Consider the following 19,911-nt stretch of genomic DNA (forward strand, 5'->3'; position numbering starts at 1 on the left):
TAACAGAAGACCTGTCAGTGTAGGGAGGAAAAAATCAGAAGGTTAGCACTAGCTGAAGGCAAACATTACTATCAATGACACATTGCAGCAACAAGACTTAACAAGGAAGAAATTCAGACAAGAATTGAAATTATGTTGTACTATAATGTGCCAACAGGTTCATTGACAGCTTCCATCTTCGCTATCTCAGAAAAATCCTTGGAGTACCATGAGACTAATGGATCACTAACAAAGAGATCCTTGAGAAAACTGGCCTTCAGTCTATGCAGACCATGCTGGACACTCGCAGGTTTTGCTGGCTGGGACACATGGAACGCACACTTCCAGATTGTCTGCCGAAGGTTGTGCTCTATAGCCAACACAAAAACTACCTGCGATGCAGAGGAAGGCCAAAGCTCCGATACAGAGACAAGGTCAAGCAGGGTTTCAATAATTTCAGCATTCCCACTGACAACTGGGAGATCCCTGCCCCTAACTTCTGAATCTGGAGAAGCTGGCTTAAGGCTGATGCAGTCATTGCAAAGAGCTATCAGAGGGCCCAGTCTGAGAGCTGTAGAGCAGAGTGTGCTCCAACCTCCCTGTGGAAGTGGACCTGTAGCCACTGTTAAGGTCTGCCAGTTGTGCATTGGGCTCTTCTCCCACACTACTGCTAAGCACCATTGACTAATTGACTTTGTTATGTTTCCTTTATCTGTCAAGATGTTGGATGGCCATACAATGTGCCAGCAATCTAAATATTTATTACAATGTCCTCATAGTGGCTACTTGGGAAAGAAACGTACTTTCCCCAAATCTCTCATTTTCTAGTTGGAGAAAGATCCTGCACATTTATGGTTTTCACACCACTAGAGGTCATCACACACCACCTGAACTAAACAGGACTAATAGCAAATTAATTTACTGGCCTTATGCGGATGGTCTTTTGTATTTTGTAAATGAGGCCTTTGTACTGGCCGCAAGGATGTTTCAAAGTGCCTGATCCTCTCCTCTCTTAAATCCTTCCTGAAAACGTACATCTTCAATGATGTCTCTAATAGAGAACCCATTAATTTCTATCTATCCTTTAAGCTGAGCCACTAAAACGTGCACATGCCTAAATTACCAACTGGCTGTACTGAAGTAACCCTTCTCTTTCTTCATCCCATCTCCATGTCCCTGTTGTTGTCTATGCAGACTATCTATCTATCTATCTCTCCAGATCCTTATATGGCTCTCATTGCAGTCATTTTGAAATAAATATTGGCACACCCGAAGACACCTGCCAGGGGACTGAAGGGTGTTGCCCAGGGAAGGCTTTCCTATGCCTGCCTGTACTGTGCTTCGGACCCTGCCAGCCAGGCCTGGGCTGGGTAAATGCCAGCGGTGGTGCAGCAGGGCGGTGCTATGTCTGACACCCAGCAGGGCTGCTGTGGGTGAGGCTGGGCTGGCTCCCTTGTCTGCTTCTTGCAGCAGTTTTGGTGCCAGACCGAATTTGGTGCCAGACCCGTGGTTTGGACCCACTCCGGCACGGCCGTCGGAAGGCGGCTGCCCCCACCGTGCACAGAGCGGCTCTAGCCTAGGGGGCGTCGCTGTGGAAAGCCGGCGGCGGGTGGTTTTTTCACAGCGGAGAGCTCGCCGTGCCCCGCCCTTCGGGAGAAGGGGCCCGGCTGGCTGGCTGCGGGCGGGGCCGACGCCACCGGCGGGCGGGAACTTCGTGTGCGGGCCCGGTCAGCCGCTGCGTGGGGAAGGGACGGGAGTTGTTCGGCTCCGTCTGCCCCTGCGCCGAGGCCGGTGGCCGCATGGAGCTCCCTGAGGAGGAAGCGGAATCGGAACCGGATTGGCTTTGCCCGGAGCCTGGCCGTGCTTGGAGCCACGCAGGGCCCGGGAGAGGCTCTTCCGCGGCTCCCCGCGCTCAGTGTAAACACGGGCGGCCGGGCCCCGCGCAGGCCACCTCCCACCGGGATGGGGTTGGGTGGGGGGCTGGAGCCGTTGCCGGCGGGGAGGGCCGGGAGGTAGTCGGGTATCTGAAAACTGCCGGGCGACAGTCAGACAGGCGACCTGAGCTGGGGCCCTATGTCCTGAGATACGAGTGTCTGCCCCGCCCGGAGCTGGGCGACTCCAGGGATCCCGCCCCCGTAGTAACGTCCCTCCAGCGCCTCCCTTTCTCCCTCCAGCCTTCCCCATTCCCCGCCTCTCCGTGTTTTCCTCCTCACTGTCCCCGTCTCCCTCCAGCACCTCCCATTGCTCCCATCTACCCTCAGTGCCCCCAAATCAATGTGGGGACTAGTTCACCTGTAGCTTTGTCAGAATTCGACTAATTTGTTATCATGTCGATGGATAGTATCCGTGCTTATTGTAAAACATTTTCCGGGTTTTATCACTTTTTAAATGATCACAGTTGTGGGGAAAATAATTTTTTTGTGGGGGGGGGACTAGGACAATGGGGTGTCAGGCAATAATTATTTGATGAGTGTAGCCCAAGACTTGAAAAGTAAATGGTTAAAACACAAATTGTCAACATCTGTTGTCAAATTATATCAAGTAAACATTTTCAAACCACATTTTAAAAGTTTTTCATCAGAATTTTGGTTACTTTGCCTGTTGGTACATTTCAGTTATTATCCATGGAAATATTTCTTTTGTCTGTTTGTGTGTGTATGGTGAAATCAATATTTACCCACCCAGATTTAATCCTTCTAAACCTATTTAAATGTTAACAGTGTAGCTGAACCATTGCCTGTAAAGGATCACATCTACCTGAGGTGCCATATAAATAATAATATCTAGGAACTGGTGCTCAGTCCTGTTTCACCCACCTGTGTTTTATATGTTAGAAATATGCAAAAACCAATTCGGTGGAGTTACAAAACCTGGATTAAGGCAGTTATCATTAGAGCATAAATGTTGCACATTTCAACACATTTTCATATAACTTCAAGTGGATTCCTTTAATCTAAAGAAGATAAAACAGAAGTCCCCAAGGGGGAAAAACTGATATTTTTAAAAACATAAAATCTATAGTTGTGTATTAAAATGTGGTTCGGTACACTTTTTCCCAAACTTTCCTATAAAAATTTTCATCTTTGGGTCAAGAATGAGCATAACAGAATTAAACTTTTAGAAATATATTTTTAAATTATATAGTAAGGGATTTACTATATAATTTTATAAATATATTTCTATAAAGTTTGCTTTTTGCACTTGGCAGCAGTTTTACTCTTTGGTTGATTGGTTGCATCACTCATGGAGCTGCTAGTAGGGGGAATTCATGTGCATATTCTTCCACCAACAGGTTTATTTATTTAAATCTGTAGCAACAGAAAATCTGAACTTGTAGAGATGATAGGTGGGTGTGTTCTCAGAGAGAAAGAGGTGGGTCCATGTATGTTTGGTCTTGTCACTTTTGTGCCCACCCAAAGGATGCTTCTAAACAGAGCAGAAAAATCCTTATACATTTCCTAGCAATAATTAAAATAAATCAGGACATAACATTTAAAGGGTGCTGTATCAGAAATATACTTTATAAAATTATTCAGTAAAAAGAATTGAAGGGGCAGTGGCCATCTAAAATAGGTGTTCAGGATGTAGACAGGAGTATCTTTTACTGATACCAAGCCACTTTGCCAAGTGGCTTTGGACAGAATTAATGTACAATTTATAAACTCTCTGTACTTTGCCATATAGTGCTAGATTACCAAGCATAGTTTTCATGTGTGAGGTCCTTTGCTGCATTATTAAGAAGGATGTTACCCTCTTTAAACTTGGTTGTATGTTTGCACTGCAGCAGGTCATGGCAAGGCTGTGCCAGCAGGAAGTAGAGCACACAGGGTAATTGTGCATACGGACCTGGACTGCTTTTATGCACAAGTAGAAATGATCCGTAATCCCAAATTAAGAGACAAACCTTTAGGTAAATTTATATTTAGCTGTTAATTGCTGTTTGGTTTATGTTTATGTGGTTGGGAAAGACAAAGGTACTTTTTTACTCATACGCTGAACTTTCATAGTTTACCCCACTTGGTTATAAGGGTCATTTGAACTTAAAACTGTTAATACTATTGCATGTGAATTAACTGATCAATAGAGGAAAAGTGTAAAGTAAATATTTTAAATGAAATTTTATATGAATGTTATGCCCATGTATAGATCAGGTTGCATGATAAGGGCCAAAAGTAGTGAGAATACATTGTAATAAGTGAAAAGTCAATATGGCATTTAAGAAAAAATATTTTATTACCATAAAATGTTCTAAGAACATGAGCACTGGTCCTGCTATGTTTGGTTTTACACAGTAAAATTAGAGTATATTTCTTAAAACCTGTATTAAACTTTTACTGATTGAGGGGTGTGCATTTTTGACAGCAGAATGTAAACCAATGGCATGGAATTATGGAAACACATTTTGTCATTTCTAATAAATAAGTGACTCCTTAAAATGTGTTATGATTTTTTTTACCCTTTGTTTCCAGGGGTTCAGCAGAAATACTTGGTTGTTACCTGTAATTATGAAGCCAGGAAACTTGGAGTTAAGAAACTTATGTCTGTCAAGGATGCCAAAGAAAAATGCCCGGAGCTGGTGTTAGTTAATGGAGAGGACCTGACACAATACAGAGAAATGTCATACAAGATTACAGGTACAGGTTCATGGGTTTTTTTAATAGTAGGAAATAAGTACTGTATATATACTTATTTATGGAAAAAGTATTTTCCTGCATCAAAAATTTAATTGTCATAAGGTTTATAGTGAGGCCATTTCAATCTGTGACCCCATCAGATTTCACAAACTAAGCAGTTGGGCTCAGTCATTATCTAGATTAGGGGTGCATGCTGGATTAAACCAACAAGGTGTATTTATGTGACCTGCATGACATATTAGGATTTTGCAGAATCTTAAGTGTTATTTTCATTTTAAAGGTAAATTTCAAACCCTCATGGCTGCAGAGACAACCTTTCAAAAATGAACTGAGGGGAAACTGATGTCATGACATCTGCCTGAGTCTGCAGATAGCTTAAGTCAATGATTCAGAAGTATGAACTCCCCTGTTAATTTATTCAAGGGGTTGATAGTGAAGCCCACAGGATTGGGAATTTGGAGTTGCTGCAGGGAAAGAATTACAGAGGTTAAAAACTTGAAGACTTACAAAGAGAAGAGTGAAAGAAACAGAGAAAGGAAGGAAGGTAAAGCAAAGGGCAAAATAGCAGAGATCTAAAGCGAAGCAGATTTTCTCAATGAGTGCTGAAGAGACTGAAGGTACTGAATAAATACATTTAAGTATTACCTTGAGGTTGTGTTCTCCCTTTGATTTCTGTGCAAATTTCCCACTTAGATCAATGGGAAATACACTGTGGATTGTAGGGAATGTGAAGTCCCAAATTTATATTAGTATGCTATGTAATTATTGTCACAGTTTCAGGGTAACTGCATCTCTGACTCTCTCTCTGGTTTGCTCAAGGGATGTTCCTTTAAGTGTCAGGGATCTAGCCTCCGCCTCTCTCCAGACAGGGACCTGTGTCTCTGTCCCTCCAGACCTGACTTTTAGGCTGCAGCCTCCTGCAGTTCACTATGATTATTCCAGCAGGTTTGACACCTCTCTCTTTCTCTCTCTCTCAAGGGCTAAGCCAGTGGTTTACCAAAATGTTATAGAGAAAACATATAATAAAACAATAACAAGTCTCAATGTATAATTTAGCTTACCATTTTTCCGATGAAGACCCTTTGACATTCCAGGTTGCAATCTAGACTTGCGAATGGTTGTGTCACCACCTGCAGTGCAACCTCTGGTGCCTCACAATGCTTTGCTGCTGGAGCTCCTACCTGGGGTGCTCACAGACAGCCTACTAACATGCAAGTAACACCCTGAGCATCTGTATAGCTGCAGTCCTGGTCCAGCAACTCTGACCCCTTCCCTTTTATAATCCAGTCACTCTTTTTGAATGCATTTTCCTGAGGGTTATCCCTAGATAAAGTTCCTTCCTAGATAAAGTTGTGAGGATGGAGGCATAGGGTCTCATGGTGAAAGAGGTTCCATGTTGTTGTTTGTTAAAATACAAATTGATCTGTTTCTGCTCCCCTTTGCTGCCAAAGAATGGCCACTTACCGGGCATTGCCAATTGACTTTGATGACACAGGGCTAGAGGCATCAGCTTGTCCTTTATCTTTGAGAAACTGGTTTACCCCCTCCCCAAACTTGTCTGATAAACATATTTCAGTCATAACTTCAGCTTATCTTCATAACTTTACATATAATGTTGCTACACACATTTCACCATTACACTATTGACCAGCAAGTTATTAGTTTTCAAGTGATACTTCACAAGGCATATTTGTACAAAGATTATTACAGTGGTATGTAGGGTGTGAATACAGAGGTCCATTCCATCATAGACCCTATTGAGTTCCAGTCTTTCAAACACTTAAGCAGGGTCTCCGTCTTGGTTAAAGAATCACAGTATGTTGGATCAAAAGCAGGGCTATACAATTCATTGTGGGGTTGTACCTTTCTGTAAGGATTTACCTGTCCCAGGGTCTGTGGTAATTATCATCCCCTCACACTGATTTTAGTTCCTGGATGGAGCTCAATAACCTTCCTCACCAGCCAAGCATAAAATGGGTGAAGTAATATCTTTTACTAGACCAGCTTCTGGTGGTGAGAGAGTCATGCTATCAAAGTTACACAGAACTTTTCTTCAGGTCACCTTTCTTCTCTGATATCCTGGGGCCAATTCTGCATATAACAGTGAGTTACAGTTAATGTTTATAAAGTGGATACAGTAGTCTAAAGATATGCCTGTGTTTGTCATACCAGTCCCTGTTATGTACTTTGCTTTTTCTCCATAGAGCTATTGGAAGAATTTAGTCCACTGGTAGAAAGACTTGGATTTGATGAAAATTTTGTGGATATCACAGAGTTGGTAGAGAAGAAACTAGCACAGATGCAAAGAGATGGGTGTTCCAAAGTGCCTGTGTCTGGTCATGTGTATAATAATCAAAGTGAGTGGATATTCCCTATTTTGCTAAAAGATTTTATAAAATATTAGTAGAATTTAGTACAAAAAGTATCTTGATAACTAAATTTAGTAAACTTTCAAAACTGCATGATAACACATTTCCTATTTAAATCACTATCGCCTGGAAAACTTTTATTTTCCCTATGGTTAGATTGTTAGTAACCTGAGTTGCAATATACCATAATTTCATATCTCAGAATCTCAGTATTTTGATTGTCATGTGTACATTCTTACATTATTGTCTGGGAATTGGGCACATGCAGTGAGTTGGGAGAATAGATTCTTTTGTTTGTGGTCTTCAAAAAAGACAATTAAATGTAGAATTAAATATCCAGTTTGAGCTTGAAGTAACAGCTTTCATGTTAGTTCATGCAAAATTTAGTTTTAAGTATATAATGTCTCTGGCTATTCAGTGTCAGCTAATTGAAATTTTCATCAAAAATATCCTTAATGTATACCAAAAACAGAGCAAAGTTTTGCTCTACAGAATGTCTTCCTGGGAGACTTATACTAAAGTCACTGGGAGCTGACTATAGAACTTGGACTGATTCATATTTTCCATTGGGACCCTTCCTGCTCAGAAGTGCACACAGTTGCATTGCAATATTTATATTTCATAAATGAAGGAAAAGAACAATTGAATTTTGCCTGTCCAAGTGTTAATATCAGCTGTTGCTATAATTTTTAATACAGTACTGAGAAAGAACTGCCTTAATAAGGTTTCATTTCATTAATGTTCACACTTGAGTAAAAGAGATGGACACCTTTCAGTTACCTTAATTACACAAATACTCCTAAATCTTTAATTCATTTACTTTTCCATTTGGATTTATTGAGGCAAGAGTCTGTTATGTGATATTTAAATATTTTTCTTTGCTATCTGTTAAATATTTATAGAGTGCATTTATCCTTAAAGTACTTTCCAAACATTAAGGAATTCTCAGTATATTTCTGTGATGTTAGCGTATTATCCCTTTAATTTTAGAGAGGAGATAACTGAGGTACAGAGGTTAAATGACTTGCCTGAGGTTACACCCTGATTCCCTGGCAGCACCAGAAAGAGAATCCAGTAGTCCTTAAATTAAGCCCCTTGATCTACCTAGTACATCACACACTTTCCCATAAAGTTTTAATAGGCTATAAGCATATGAATCTTCTTATTAGCAAATGGACCTGTAGTGATTTGAGTGGCCTTTGTATGCTGAGAAATGACCACGTCTTTTTTGCCTTCACAGTTGTCAACTTACATGATATGACGCATGTAAGACTTGTCATTGGGTCTCAGATTGCAGCAGAGATGAGGGAAGCCATGTACAATAGGTTGGGTCTTACAGGCTGTGCAGGAGTGGCATCTAACAAATTACTATCTAAACTAGTATCTGGTACTTTCAAACCAAATCAACAAACGGTTCTTCTGCCTGAAAGCTGTCAGGACCTAGTAGGTAGCCTCGATCACATCAAAAAAGTGCCTGGTAAGAGATTGGTACCACAATCTTTCATAAAGATATTGTGAGAATTCATAATTTTAATATACACACTCTTCTTTTAAAACCGAAAGAATTTTAAAATCTGCTTTTTCACTATTTATATTTACTTTTTTGCATTTTACTCAAACTGCAATGAAACTATACTAATTTGTTCTACTTCTGTTTTCTAGTCCATTTCACTTTTTGATTCTGCATTAACACAAGTGTTTCAGCATTTGGGTTGCAAATACCTATAGAGAATGTATAAATCTCAAACTATTTTCATTGAAACCCAGACATTGTTATTAATATCAGTACTTATATAAATTCTGGAAAAAAATTACTGAATCCTAAAATTTGGATCTAAATTACTTGAAAACATTGCTTCAAAGAACTTTCAGGTCTGTAATTAAAATCATTATATTTAATAATGACTAGTTTTATATGGCAAGGCATTATAAATATAATTTATACGGAAAAAGTATTTTAGTTTATTAACCAAATAATAAATTCAACTTTAGTATTTTATATAATACATACTTTGTAAATATAATTTGCTAAGGATATCTTCATTTTTTAAATGACTTTCCTGTGTACTGTATTATTTTATAAAGTAATTTTACTCAAATTATCAAACACCTTTTTCATCTAGGGATTGGCTATAAAACTACCAAGCGCCTTGAGTTGCTGGGTCTCAGCAGTGTGCGTGATCTCCAGACCGTTTCACCTGTAATACTAGAAAATGAACTAGGAGTTTCAATTGCTCAGCGCATTCAAAAACTCAGCTATGGAGAGGATGACTCCCCTGTGACCCCCTCAGGACCTCCTCAGGTACAAATGACGTGAAAATACAGTTTTTCAGAATGAGAAAGATTGCCCCATTTGAATACACTTTTGCTGAGCTAGCTGACATCCAGTCATAAGGAACACAAGAATTGTCATACTGGATCAGACCAATAGCCCTTCTATTCTGGGATCCTGTCTCTGACAATGGTCAGTACTAACTGCTTCAGAGAAAGGTACAAGAAATCCTGCAGATATGGAATATCCTGCCACCACAGAAAGTTTTTCCCAACACTCCAGGGTTAGGTTGTCTTCTGTCCTAAATATGACAGTTCATATCCCTTCCAAAATTATTTTCATTTTATTTATATTTACTGTTATAACTCAGATATTCTTGTTACCTGTATTAATGTATGATCATTTTTTTTAATCCTGCTAAGATCTAGGCTTACATGGTATTTTGTGGCAATGAATTTGATAGGCTAATTGTGAATTATGTGGAAAAATTATTCCCTTTCATACATTTTGAATTTGTTTGGTCACTTGGTAATACACAAAAGTAAAAGGACTATTGCATTTCTTACAGTCCCTTAGTGATGAAGATTCTTTTAAAAAATGCTCATCAGAAGTGGATGTTAAAAAGAAAATCGAAGAACTACTTAATAATCTTTTAGACAGGTGACTATCTTAATTTGTTGTTATTGCTGACTGAGTTTGTGACCTGAAAAGACATTGGGCATATGTGAGGTTAGTTTATCATATTTTACAGAGTATACTTTGGTCTCTTCTGTCCTCAAAATGCAACTGTTGTTACCAAGGTCTGTAAGCTCTTCCATCCTTAACGTCCTCAACCTTTCTGTTGCTTTTGACATAGTTTATGATGCTTTTTAATGGTCTTGTCTTCCTTTAACTTTCGTGATTCTGTCCTCCCCTCATTCTCCTACATCTGTGGCCATCCTTATTGTATCTTTTTGTGGGTCCTGTCCAGTTTCTTGTGTTCTCTTGGGGATTCCATAGGCTTCCTCTTTTTCTCTCTCTACCCTGCCCTTGAGTGATCTTATCCATTTGCATGGTTTCATTTTCTAGCATTATGCTTCTGTCTCACAGATCTTCTTCTCCACTTCTGACTGCGTCCCTCTGTTTGACCTTGCTTCTCAGCCTGTTTCTCTGACACCTCTTTAATGTTGTGCCATCAACTTAAGCATAACGTGGCCAGAACGGAACTCCTTATCCTGCCTCCTTGTATTCTCCACAACCATAGACAACACCATCATTCCTGTTACTGAGGCCTATAACCTGGGGTTCATCTTCAACCCTTTCCTTTCCGTTGCCCCTCACATCCAGGCAGTATCCGAATCCTGCTTCTTCCACAACATCATCAAGATATTACTATTTCTTTTTGTGCAGAGAGCAAGAATTAATTTGTTCCCCATATCTCTTGTCTTGATTACTGTACCCACCACAGATATGTCTAGATTGCAGTGTAAGCTCAGGGTTTGAATTCAGGCTGAAGCCTAACCACCCTTCCATTTACACACAAATCACGCTAACCCAGGTTAAAGCCCTGTTGCTTTGTAGTGTAGACGTAGCCCCACTGGACAAATGTTCTGGGAATCCCCCAGAAATATCCCACAGTTCCACAGGCTGACTTTCTTTGTCCTGTGGACAGTCAAGTTTTCCCACACTGCACCACAAACAAAGGACTAGAGTGGCCAAATTTTGGGAGGGTACTAGGGAGTTTGGGATATAAGTGGTTGGACTTAGGCCCACATCATGCAGTGTAGACGCTGGAACCCCAGGTTAGGACCCAGGGTTCAACAATTCCTAACCTGGGTTACAAATGAGTGTAGATACTCAAGTCCTAGGTTAACAAACCCAGGGTCTGCTAACTCAAGTTTTGCTAACCCTGGGCTTATATTGCAATGTAAACATATTCCATCTCCTCTCTACCCTCTCTGACATCCACATGGCCTTCCTTCAGTCCATTTAAAACAATGCTGCTGAGATCACAGTCCTTCCCCATTGATCTGAATCATTCCACTGTCTCCCCCTTCAAGTTTAAGCTTCTTGATTTTACCTTCCAGCTCCTCTGTGATTCTACCCCCTCTCGTCTCCTTTCCAGTCACACTTTGTCCCCTCCTCTCCACCAGCTTGTAAGACCCATTTGTTTTTTCTTCCCCTAAACTTCTTCATGTTTTCTTTCTTCCATGCCACCTTAAGACCCTGCCCACTTTGTTCAAATAAAACTCACTTCTGCCAAATTGATACAAAATGCAGGGTCCATATCTTCATGTTCTGGAAGGTGCTTAGCACAGCTTTGGATGCCGAGAGATCTAATAAATTCTCAGCCACCAAAATTTGGGAAAAAAGCTAAACTTTGACCTCTGGAGTTGGGATAGTATCTTGGGATGCATAAATTATTAGCAGTTTTGGGAAAGTTCCCAATTTAGGACCAGAATCTCAAACAATACTTTTAAAATATTAAAATGAGCAGAAAGCACATTTGCCATTTAGTAAGGTTTTGCAGATTGGTCCTTTCAAGCTTCCCATTCGTTTGAAGACCCATAGGCTCTTACAAAATCACCACAGTTTTTCCATGAGCTCTCAGTGATGAGACCATATGATTGTCTTCTCCAATAAATCTATCAAAATCATAGTAATGAGATTGGACAAGTTCATACAGTCTTCCAATCTGCCAGGGCAGAATTGTTTCCTTCAGCACATGTTTTAGTGCAGTGGTTCTCAACCTTTTACATACCAGGACTGCCTTTTAATCCTAGGACCTTACTTCCACTTAGCAATATGGGAAGGGTAAGGTGGTTGCATCTGTAGGTTGAGAACCATATTCTAGTACTTCCATCAGTCCATGTCTAAAAATCTCAAGTAATGGGGCTTCCACCACTTTCTTTACTAATGCAGGGATTTTTTCCTTAAGTGAATAAAACAGTAAGTTTTTGTTGTAAGTCTTCAACTCTGTACAGTACTAAACAAAAACTATTTATTGAAACACTTTGTAAAAAATGTGAAGAAATAAACAGACAATGCCAATAAATAGAGTTGATTTAGGAAGCACTACAATGGTATCAATTGGGGAAAATGAGGTAGGAAAGAAATAAAAGCCAAAGAAACTCTTCTTATGTTCTGTACTGTTACCATTATATTGTTTCACTTTCTTGATCAATCAAAGAAGAAATAAATTTCTTACTTGATCCAATTAGAATAATAGAATCATAGAATCATAGAATATTAGAGTTGGAAGGGACCTCAGGAGGTCATCTAGTCCAACCCCCTGCTCAAAGCAGGACTAACCTCAGCTATATCATCCCAACCAGGGCTTTGTCAAGCCTCATCTTAAAAACCTCTAAGGATGGAGATTCCACCACCTCCCTAGGTAACCCATTCCAGTGCTTCACCACCCTCCTAGTAAAAAACTTTTTCCTAATGTCCAACCTAGACCTCCCGCCCTGCAACTTGAGACCGTTGCTCCTTGTTCTGTCATCTGCCACCACCGAGAACAGCCTAGCCCCATCCTCCCTGGAACCCCCTTTCAGGTAGTTAAAGGCTGCTATCAAATCCCCCTCATTCTTCTCTTTTGCAGACTAAACAAGCCCAGTTCCCTCAGCCTCTCCTCATAAGTCCTGTGCTCCAGCCCCCTAATCATTTTGGTTGCCCTCCGCTGCACTCTCTCTAACTTGTCCACATCCTTTTTGTAGTGGGGGGCCCAAAACTGGACACAATATTCTAAATGCGGCCTCACCAATGCCGAATAGAGGGGAATAATCACTTCCCGTGACCTGCTGGCAATGCCCCTCCTAATGCAGCCCAATATGCCATTAGCCTTCTTGACAACCAGGGCACACTGCTGACTCATATCCAGCTTTTCATCCACCGTTACCCCCAGGTCCTTTTCTGCAGAGCTGCTGCCCAGTTCGTCGGTCCCCAGTCTATAGCTGTGAAAGTATTTGTAAAGCAGTGGTAATGTTAATTGCGCTGCACACTTTAATTTTCTTCAGAATATCCAAAGATGGAAGAAAGCCACACACAATAAGATTAACCATCCGTCAGTTTTCATCAACCAATAAATGGTTTAGCCGGGAAAGTCGTCAGTGTCCTATTCCATCTCATGTCATTCAGAAATTTGGGACAGGTAAGGGTTCTGCTGAAGGTTTGTTTTCAAAAAGTATTTTATCAGTTGTTAATTCAGTTGTTAGTTTGGTTAAGGATTCCTTTGGTTCAGAGTATGTTGTTTGCAATTTTAACAAGGATCTCTTTTTACCTGGAGTGATGCCCAAGTATTGGCACATTCACAGGACTAGTGAAACAATACTTCGTTCTGGAAAGGAAGATTTATCAATCTATTAATTTCAATATCAATAAAGTTTCAGTAATTAAGGGTTACCTTTGTTCTGCTTTAAATTCTATTACATCTAGGTTTCTGAACAATGTTTCATATGCTGTTTTTTAATTTGAAGTATTGCAATGATTTTATGTGATAGGTGTATCCTCAGTGAAACAGTGCTAAAACGCAGGAATAATTTTGTTTCATAAGTAACAAAGTTGTTAACTCAGCCTTTCAGTATTGTTGTGGGAATTTACTAACCCAAGCACAAAATATACTTGCCTGTCTTTTACCCTGATGATAAAAAATTAATTAAGTTTAACTCATCTCTGTCCAAAAAGAAAAGAGAATGAAATTACAAGCAAGGGATGAGAGTGTGTGAGAGGAATTTTGCATGGCTGTTAGCTATAAGATTTCAAGATCTTTCTGAATCACTTCTTATCCAACAGTGTGTGACATGGATACAATTTTCCTCCTCCAAAGCAAGGGTTTGTCTAGCCTAAATAGAAATCACAGTCTTTTATTTGCCACTTCATATGAAGTTTATCTTTCCCTCATATTTGACCAATCACTTCACTAGTATTCAGCATCATTATGTTTTCTGTCTTAGTAAGTACAGGATTTAATAAAATATTGTAATCATTGACAGGAATTAGTAAAGGGTTTCACCTCTGAATCCAGTCCAGACTGGAAGTGACTAAAAGTTATTGCCATTTGATATGTCCGCACCATTCTATGTAAAGTGAATAAGTTGTCTCAGTCTAGATTTTAGTTGTCAGATATCCATATCACACAGATTGTCATAGATGTCATTAATTGTATCCTTTGTAGGATGACTGAATAGATATGGAGAATGAGTTGTGTAGAATGTTGTGTAGAATGAGTTGTATAGAAAGGCTTTTTCCATTTTCAGGATGTTAGTTTAATTGTGTTTATTCCCCACTTTTCCAATGATCACATCACTCCTTAACAGAGATGGCAGGCCAGAGCAGGAGAGCTTGTATCATTAATGTCTATGCTATAGAAATTCTGAGGGCAAGTCTCTAGGGTTGTCAGTCTGGCAATAAAAAAATTAATTTCAGAAAATGTTTTAAATGTCAAAACCTGTAAACACAACAGCCTCCTTATTTTCAGATCAAATAAATGCTGACTTACTTGACATAGCTATAGCTAAAATCCCTCACATTTCCTAAGAACTGAGATTTTTTTCAATGCATTGAACATTTAGGGTAAGTGCTAAATTATTTTGCATTAGTGCAAAGTGTTGAAAGTCCAGACTCTTTCTCTCATGCATAAGCCTTAGTTCCATTCAGCCCCTTACAGAAAGGTAATTATGCTGTTCGTTTGTTTAAATTTCATGTCCAGGAAACTGTGATATTATGGCCCCACTGGTTGGTATCCTTATGAAACTGTTTAGAAAGATGATAAAAGTGGAGCTGCCATTTCATCTTACCCTTTTGAGTGTCTGCTTCTCCAATCTTAAAGTTCTGCCTAGCTTCACCAAAGGATCCATTGGGTTTTATTTAACTCGTTCATCACCCCCTTCAAGCTCTGGCAAAGTAAGTTGAAGATTATTAAACTGTCATTCAAATCAAGTGTATTAAATTCAGACTGAGACAATATATATGCTGTAGTCTGCATAATAATTTTAAATACTTTCTTCAGAAGTTTTATAGTCCCAAATATCATTTAGGTAATAAAAATGAAGAACTCTAGGGGCTCTTCTGGGTAAAAGCTATTTATAAAATGTGTTTATGCTGTCCTCCTTTGGTAGATCTGTTTTTAATTGGCATTTCTTGAATGGAATAATAAACTAGGTAATGAAATGTTATTACTGTGTGGAAGAGAGGAGCTTATGGAAAGAAGAATTCAGGTCAAGGTTTTCAGAAGTGGATGCCTGAAGTAAGGTTTCCCTTTGGCTTTAATGGGAGCTTGACTGCCTGCTCAGCACTTCTGAAAATTAGGCTACTTAAGTGTCTAAATATGAAGTTAAGAGACTAATTTTTCAGCATCCATTTTTTAAAACCTCAGTGTTTCTGTAACTTGTGGCCTATAAAACATGTCATGGTGGAAATGAACTGACCTAAATATTCTTTCCCTTATAAAATATGTTAACTGTTTGGCTTGAATTAAATCTTGTTAAAGTGTCCTTAATTTACCTTTTTGTACTTAGCTATAAGGGTGTCTTCAAACACTGGATTGTTTTACTTTCCATATGCTTTTAATTCCAGAACAAGTGAGTTAAGGATAGGATTTCATCTTCAAGTCTTACTTATATCAGTTAAATCAACTTTGAGGTGTTACTTTAATATAGATTATTTTTAATGGAAATATAGGGAAGTTAACAAAAGACCTTGGTTGAAATCTTGGCCCCACTAGTAAAACTCCCTTTGATTTCAGTGGGGCTAGCACTTCACCCCAGATGTCTATTTTTAATTCCTGGTATTTGTGAGCCACTACACTATTTATCATTTAAGATCTAGTTTGTATTTAGCAACTTGAAGGTAATTATAGAAATTCTGGTCCTTAGTTACATACAACAAATCATGACCACAAGTCATACATGTATATGTGCAAACAGATACTTGTCTAAAATTATCAATATTTAGTGTGAAATTACTTACTTAAGTGAGATGTGCAAAGTATACATCTTTTGTTCTTGGTTCTCTCCTATTTCCACTGTACATTTGCCCATAGATGACCACCTTCACTTCCCCAATCTGTCATACAACCTATATGCAGACATTCAACTCTGTTACCTCCCTAACACTGATTTCTCATCAGCTGTCCATGCTCACATCTCTTTTCTTTTCTTCTGATAATTACTTGTGCACACAGGCTCATTTTTATTTTCTTGGCGTGACATAATTTGAAAGTTTGGCCAACTTTAATAATATACTCTGTAAATAAGTATTTAGGCATATGAAGGGACTTTACTGTAGCTGGGCTGCCAGACAGTATGATGAGATACCCAGTTTAATGTTGCTTTTGAAATTACTTTGTTCTTTTACAACCCCAGCGAAACTCTTTAAATATCTGGTCCATTAAAATAAGAAATAGATTCCAATTTGTCTGTCTCTAAGTACTGTGTTGAATAGAAAATAGTTCTGTGTTGCTGGATGATTCAGTAGTAATTTTTTATTTGTGGAAGCAGTGTTTAAGGGATCACTATCAATAAAATTGTATTTATTGCATGATATTCTTTTAATCATTTAATATTTTTCATATGCACTGTGTAGTTAAATAATATATTTTATGTTGCAGAAAATGGAAGGTGTTCCACAAGAGCAGGAGAACTGCTGCACTTTTGTACCAGGCGGAAGAATTAGAAGTACAAAAACTAAGGAGTCTTCATTAGAAACCAAAAGCTGCACAGAAAAAACTGGAATTCATGTTTCCCCACTTCATTTACTTCCTGCTGGCATTGACCAGGAGGTCTTCAGTCAGCTTCCAGAAGACATTAAAAGGGAAATTATTTCTAGCAAAACTGAGGAAAGGATGTGTACAAATAATGTGTTGAGTCAGCCATTACCTTCTTCTAAAGGAGCAGTACCATTCTTTGCACAAGAACAAATGCACAATACTTCCCCAAATTCCAGAAGAGCAGGTCATGGTATTAGCAGTTCGGTATGCAGTGAACACTTTACATCTGCCAGTGAGCTGGTGACAGGCATGGTACACAGGCCTAATCCTAGTTGTATTCTGAGTCTACAGGATCCTCCTGACTACCCTGAAAATACGCTAATGGATGACTGTACGGAACAAGTACCTAAGGAATCACTGAATTTCAATAGCACTGATTCAATTGTATTGAACTTGCAAAGTCAACAACATTTTCTGCAGCCCCATGGTTCAGATAGACATGAGCAGTCCAGTGGAACAGCCTCTCAGGATGAAGGTCATAGAGAACAAGAGTCAGAAGAAGGAAGAATTTTATTTCCTCCTAATGTTGACACAAATATTTTTTCTGAACTACCTACGGCGGTGCAAAATGAACTACTGGCTGAATGGAAGAATATAAAGCCTGTTTCCAAAATGCATATAAATAAACATGAAAAGCTAAAAACAAAGAAAGGAAAAAAGAATGTGGTGGTGTGTTCGCCACAGTCTAACAGTTTATTAAGGTATTTTAAACCAAACTGATTATTATATACATAATTCAGAGATGACTGGTATTAAATATGTGCAATTAAAACAAGCACACCATAAGTTTTGGCACTTGGAGGTAATTCAATCATATCCATGCATTAAAGAAAGCTACTTTATAGTGTAATGCTACAAAATAGCACACACAAACAAATAGACCATCTCAACAATTACTATATAAAACTATTGATAATTCCTTTTAAAAGTGATTAGGTACTATATATTCTTGTGTTAAACTAGCAGATTAATTTTTATTTGGTCCAAAGAGAGCAGCAAGCGAGACTTAACTTTCCCTGAAATGCACATTAAATATGATGAATCCTCCAGTTGTACTACCCACACTAAAACATTATAGTCCAGTTTGAAACACTTATACTTGTTCTTGTATCAGTCAAATGGCATCCATGAGTGTTCTTGCTGTTAAAAACATTTTTAAACCTTTAAAATACAGAAAATATTGATTTGGGGAGTGGGGCCTGTGATGTTAATGGAATACATAGACAATAGTATTGCTTTCTTAGTAGTTACTGTCACTAACTCCTAGAGGAAAAACAAATGAGTATTGTGAACAGAACCTCATGTTCATGCAGTTCTTCTAATTCACAAAAAAGCTTTTATGATTTGTAGCTGGAATAGCCACCAAGTCAGCATTGGAAAAGCAAATGTCAGCATTTCCAGCCATTGATTAGGCCCCAGTTTGGCAAGGTATTTAAGAACATGTTTAACTACTTTGCTGATTTAACTCAATATGGATTTAGGAATACAATTTTTACCAATAAAAAGAATGATTACAAAATAGATGTTTAAATGTTAGCTAATTACTATTGCAAAGCAACTAATAAACATGTCTACAGTTAATATTTGGATTTCCTGTTTCATTCAAGATAAAGTAACTTTGAGATGTACTTATCAAATGAGGTATTTTACTATTAACATACAACTGCTTTTAGTTCTATGGTGTAAAATCAAGTTATGCTTAAATCAAAATACTGACTAGTTCCTCAGAGGAACCTACTTATTAACAATTGGTATGATCTTGTTACATAAAATTCTCTCTCAATAACTTTACACAGTAAATGAAGTGAAAGTGTGCTACAGAACACATCACTGTATCTTTTGGTTACAGTGAAGTCTGGCTCTGCTGCATGTGTTTTCATGGCAACTCATCTGACCCCCCCCCCAAAAAAAAGCTTTTTCCTAGAAAGTAGAACACATATTGTTATACATATTCTTCATTTCTGCTTATTTAAAAGTACATGAAATTAAACTACACATTTATATTCTCCATATAGACCACATTTAAAATATTAAAAGATCTCAAATCCTTTAATTTTAAAATGAACTTGGGTGACATGATTTATATATAGGGCCCTACCAAATTCCCAGTCCATGTCCCTAAATTTCACAGTCATAGCATTTAAAAGATCTTGCATTTCCTGGTTGCAGAGATTTGATTCTTAAATTTCAGGGTGTTATAACAACAAATCATGAATATGTTTTGAAAAAACAGCAACACACAAACACGTAAAGCCCTTAAGTCAGCGTTTCTCAAAGTGGGGCGGGGCTCTCAACCCAGCGGGTGGTCGGTCACCAGGCTATTGAAGGGGGGGCCATGGTATTGCCCCCCTTACGTTTGCGCTGCCTTCAGAGTTGGGCGGCCGGAGCGAGGCGGCTGCTGGCCGGGTGCCCTGCTCTGAAGACCGTGCTGCCATCAGCAGCAGTGCAAAAGGAAGGGTGGCAATACCACACCATGCGACCTTTCCTTCTGCGTCGCTGCTGGCAGCCCACCGATACCCCTGCCTCACTGTGCTTTTGCCCCAGGCCCTTGCCTCGCTCGGGGACGACCGACCCCCGACCTCTTCCTAACGGCCCATAAAAGGTTAATCCGGCCCCGGCTGGAGCAGACAGCTGGAAGGCGGGCACTCTGACTGCAGCTCACGCGCACCAGGCTCCGCTTCCTCCTCTAGTTCGGCTCTCGATCACTGCACGGGCCGCGCTATGCGGCTGGGCATTCTGGGAGTTGTAGTCCTCAGCTTGCTCGGACGGAGGCCCAGCAACGACAACGCCTCGCGTGCCTGGGCTCATGCGCAGTGAGCCGAGCGCCATTTTGAAATAGGTGTCGTTCGTTGTAATTTAAACTAACGGGCGGCAACGGCGGGAGCGGGGAGGAGGCGCGTGTCGCTGCCGCTG

At 39.4% G+C, this 19,911-nt stretch overlaps 1 protein-coding gene across 3 annotated transcripts; it reads left to right on the top strand.

Annotated features, from left to right (window-relative positions):
* The first annotated feature begins 1,394 nt into the window (after nucleotides 1-1,394).
* On the top strand, nucleotides 1,395-18,958 carry POLI (DNA polymerase iota). Of its 3 annotated transcripts, XM_067545417.1 has the most exons (10): nucleotides 1,395-1,896; nucleotides 3,764-3,889; nucleotides 4,449-4,613; nucleotides 6,818-6,970; nucleotides 8,223-8,459; nucleotides 9,106-9,284; nucleotides 9,823-9,914; nucleotides 13,250-13,383; nucleotides 14,941-15,134; nucleotides 16,840-18,958. In XM_067545417.1, exons 1-10 carry the CDS (start codon nucleotides 1,779-1,781, stop codon nucleotides 17,716-17,718), a joined length of 2,277 nt encoding a protein of 758 aa, XP_067401518.1. In that variant the 5' UTR covers nucleotides 1,395-1,778; the 3' UTR covers nucleotides 17,719-18,958. The 3 variants fall into 3 exon arrangements, with proteins under 3 accessions (XP_067401518.1, XP_067401519.1, XP_067401520.1); XM_067545418.1 differs by lacking the exon at nucleotides 3,764-3,889 and having other exon boundaries at nucleotides 16,840-18,957; XM_067545419.1 differs by lacking the exons at nucleotides 1,395-1,896; nucleotides 3,764-3,889 and adding an exon at nucleotides 4,894-5,230 and having other exon boundaries at nucleotides 4,585-4,613; nucleotides 16,840-18,957.
* Nucleotides 18,959-19,911: the final 953 nt, after the last annotated feature.

This window comes from Emydura macquarii, unplaced genomic scaffold (assembly GCF_026122565.2).
Source record: "Emydura macquarii macquarii isolate MOO-44397 ecotype Brisbane River unplaced genomic scaffold, CSIRO-AGI_Emac_v2 contig_1045, whole genome shotgun sequence".
In the NCBI taxonomy this organism is placed as follows: Eukaryota; Metazoa; Chordata; order Testudines; family Chelidae; genus Emydura; species Emydura macquarii.